Source organism: Etheostoma cragini, chromosome 21 (assembly GCF_013103735.1).
Source record: "Etheostoma cragini isolate CJK2018 chromosome 21, CSU_Ecrag_1.0, whole genome shotgun sequence".
Lineage (NCBI taxonomy): Eukaryota > Metazoa > Chordata > Actinopteri > Perciformes > Percidae > Etheostoma > Etheostoma cragini.
Window position 1 is genome coordinate 1,616,355 of NC_048427.1, and position 3,399 is coordinate 1,619,753.

At 44.2% G+C, this 3,399-nt stretch overlaps 1 protein-coding gene and 1 long non-coding RNA gene across 5 annotated transcripts in view; one reads left to right on the top strand and one right to left on the bottom strand.

The window, feature by feature from the left end:
- The window catches only part of LOC117936537 (transmembrane protein 150A-like), a 23,318-nt gene that overhangs the window by 12,560 nt on the left and 7,359 nt on the right, over positions 1–3,399 (bottom strand). For all 4 annotated transcript variants that reach the window (XM_034859692.1, XM_034859691.1, XM_034859690.1 and 1 more), the window contains one exon: positions 2,191–2,277. In XM_034859692.1, coding sequence (XP_034715583.1) covers positions 2,191–2,277 — 87 coding nt within the window. The remainder of the gene's footprint in view (positions 1–2,190; positions 2,278–3,399) is intronic.
- LOC117936553 overlaps positions 2,598–3,399 on the top strand; it is a 12,050-nt gene continuing 11,248 nt past the window's right edge. The window contains exon 1 of the long non-coding RNA XR_004654975.1: positions 2,598–2,609. This is a non-coding gene — a long non-coding RNA (uncharacterized LOC117936553). The remainder of the gene's footprint in view (positions 2,610–3,399) is intronic.

Consider the following 3,399-nt stretch of genomic DNA (forward strand, 5'->3'; position numbering starts at 1 on the left):
GGGGGGGGGAGTTAGTCAGTGTGTGCTGGTCTGCAGGCTCAGTGGGTTAAAGTGCGAGTTCAATCGAGTTCAGATTCGGTTCTGTGACCTCCCCGTCCCTTAGAGGTGGTCATAAAGAAAACAGCGCGACTGTATTTGTGTTCTTACTTCCTCTGTGGCATTAAAAACATGTCTGTGTTTTCTTTGAATGTGGTTTAACAGAGAAAAGACGTTTATAAATGGAAAATGACTGTTGGGAGATCGAGGAAAGAATCACACTGTGATCTTTATCTATAGACCAAAAGCAACATACAAATATTTAAGCCACGCATCCACAGCCACGTGAACCCCTCGTCCATCGTTCCGGGTGTTGTGGTATGCAAGCATGGGGAGAATAGAACAAAAAATAAAAAGCTTTTCTAGTTTACATTGTGCGACTCAGTGTGGCGACATTTCAAAGAGAGTTGAAGGATCCACTACACACAACAAAAGGTCTTCCTCCTGTCGAGGTGAAGAGGTGGGCCTCCACTCCTCTGACAGCGAGCCTCAGACGGACAAGCGTGGGCTCATCTCACAAGAAACCCTGCAGCTGCTCCCCAATATCACAGCAACGCCTCCAATCACAGCTCCATTAGAGACACACTAAGTTAGCATCTTGTGCCATTTATTTTAAAGGTCCCATTGCATGGCGCTTGACCAACGGCCACTTGGCTCGTTTGAAAGCCATGAGGTCTCTCTCTCATGGGTGGGCCAAATTCTCTGGGCGGGCAAGGCAAAGAAAGGGGATGTAACCTTGCTCCTTGTGAGCTCATAAGGGGCAAGATTCCAGCTCAGCCCATCTGAGCTTTCATTTTCTCAAAGGCAGAGCAGGATACCCAGGGCTCGGTTTACACCTATCACCATTTCTAGCCACTGGGGGGGGGGCATAGGCAGGCTGGAGGAACGGATATTAATGTTAAAAAACCTCATAAAAGTGAAATTCTCATGCCATGGGACCTTTAACATGACTGCACAAATGTCCCCGTAACCTGTTTGATATGTAGACTGAGATTTATAACAGTGAGCTTAGAAGACGGTTATGTCACAAGACGTGTGTTTCTCTCTCTGCTCGTTTAATTTTCGCGTTGATTTGACATTTTGCAGCAGCACTGTGGCTCTGTCCGGCGCTTAGCAAGGCCCATGACAATTGTGATTTGTTTAAAGAAATGTCAATAAACCAGAGCATGTTTTCTGCTGTGTGGCAAGGGCAATTTTAATGCCTTTTAGTGGGGCTCAAGCCCCTAGATATTTTGTTGTTGGTATGTTAGTGCTTTAAGTGAGACCTTGTGAACCGTGACAGAGGACAAACAATTGTAACAGAAAGCCAAAATGTCGCCCCTTCCGATGGACCTCATGGGACCTATCTTTCAAAAAAATATGAACAATAGTATATGAACGGGGAGAGGCTAATTATATTTTGATCCCATTTGAACTGAGCCATGGATTACAAATATGTTGTTTGTCAATTAAAAGCCTTTCTACTAATAGGGTAACGCTTTGCAAGGCACCGAGTCAAATTCTCATCAGGGTCTGATCCTAGAATCACCCTCGCTGTGTGAGGTAGCCAGACCCTCCTCCACAGCGCTGTGAAGGAAGGTCTGGCAACAACAGACTGATTCACGCTACGCTTGAGAAGTGACCAGAGGTTGCATAATATTCATCAACATATTTATAGACTGATAAATGTACTGTTGCAACCTACTGAATGATCTATATGGCACATTGAGTCCATGACTCATACTCATCCATTACAAAGATGCACTCTGTTTTATTACTCACAGAGGCTCAGCTGCGATCCAAGTGATATGTGCACCGACATATAAAAAATGTATTTTTTCCATTGTTAAAATGAGTAAATAAAATCAAAACTACGAAGGGAAACCACAGACCCCAGCGAGGCAAGCTGCTTTTTCCCTTTATCCGATGCCCGTGGTCACATGACGCGTACAATATGTTTTCTGTTGATATTATTTTTTTTTTTTTTAAGAGAGTCCTCGGCTAGTTTCATTGCTGGTTAACTAGTGACAAATGGATGGGAACTCAGCTACGGTTCGGTTCACTGATGATCCCTTACAGGAACCAGACAACTGCTGCTCTATACAAGAGGAGCTTCACTTTGCAGAATGACCAGAGTCCTCATGGTGGAGTAGCTGCAGAGGGCTGACCACTGACCTGATGAGTGGGATGTGGTCCAGGGTGCAGCACAGAACTGGACCCCTCTGGAGTGGAAGCAGCTCCTCACACGAGTCATTATAAAGCCTGTTAACACACACACACACACACACACACACACACACACACACACACAGTCACTCAGTCAGTCAGTCAGTCTGATGGTACCGATCGACAAAGAGATGTAAAAGTGAAACATTTAAAGTGACTACATGTGACTTTTAAAATATTTCTGAAACTGTCATTTTTTCATCTGATGATCATAAATGACATACAAAAAGACTAACAGTGAGAAGAAGGCTAGTTTTATGTAGTTCAGTGTGCTAATATGACTCATGACAAAATCACCGTACCCACCAATATGGACGCCTATGGTAATCCAGCACCACAAAGAAAAGACCTTTAGGACAGCAGGTGTGGTAAAACCACAACCACGTTTGTCCTTTTGGCCGCTAGAATCAACACAAACTGAAAGTAACGTATAGCCCCCTTAAGGTTTAACTGGCATCAGTTATAAATCCCCCAAAACATGTGTCCAAAAACTCATTCTGGGCCAAGCTGGAATCTCTGAGACTCATCTTAAAAGTTGAAAAGGTCAAAGGTTCAGGTCTTATGAGTGTACTGTCACCAGCTCAATGGAGCATACCGAAACCCTGTCAATGTTTGAGCAACAACCGGCATATTCAGAGAATCACGACTCAATTGTAGAAGGTTAACCCAAAATATTTTGAGGTGAAGGGTCTTTTTGTATATAACAGTTAAAGGCTGAGCTGCTTGTGATGTTTGGATTACAGAACACTTTTCTTCATCCTAACAGGAATACATGTCTGCAGAACTAAAACCTGAGAGCAGCGTTACTTGTAAAGACTTTTTAAACTAATAATTAGTCTCCTTTTCTGTCATTTATTGTTGCTTACTAGACGTTGTGTTGCATTTTCAACATTTGTTTCTAAGTTTGTGACCCTTTTTTGATATGTGTCAGTTTTCCGTTAGACGCTTTTTCTGCTCTGACACGGGTTTGGGATCTGTTTGCACTCTGAAATGTCAGTGTAGTCTAAACTCCCTTCCAGCTCACAAACACGGCTGCCGTTGACACATCTGTGCGTGCCAGCCCCGCATAGCCCCGCACAGCCCGCACAGCCCCGCATACCCCCCCACAGCCCCGCTTAGGCTCGGCTAAGTTTCGCCCTTGGCAGGAAAAGTTGGCAC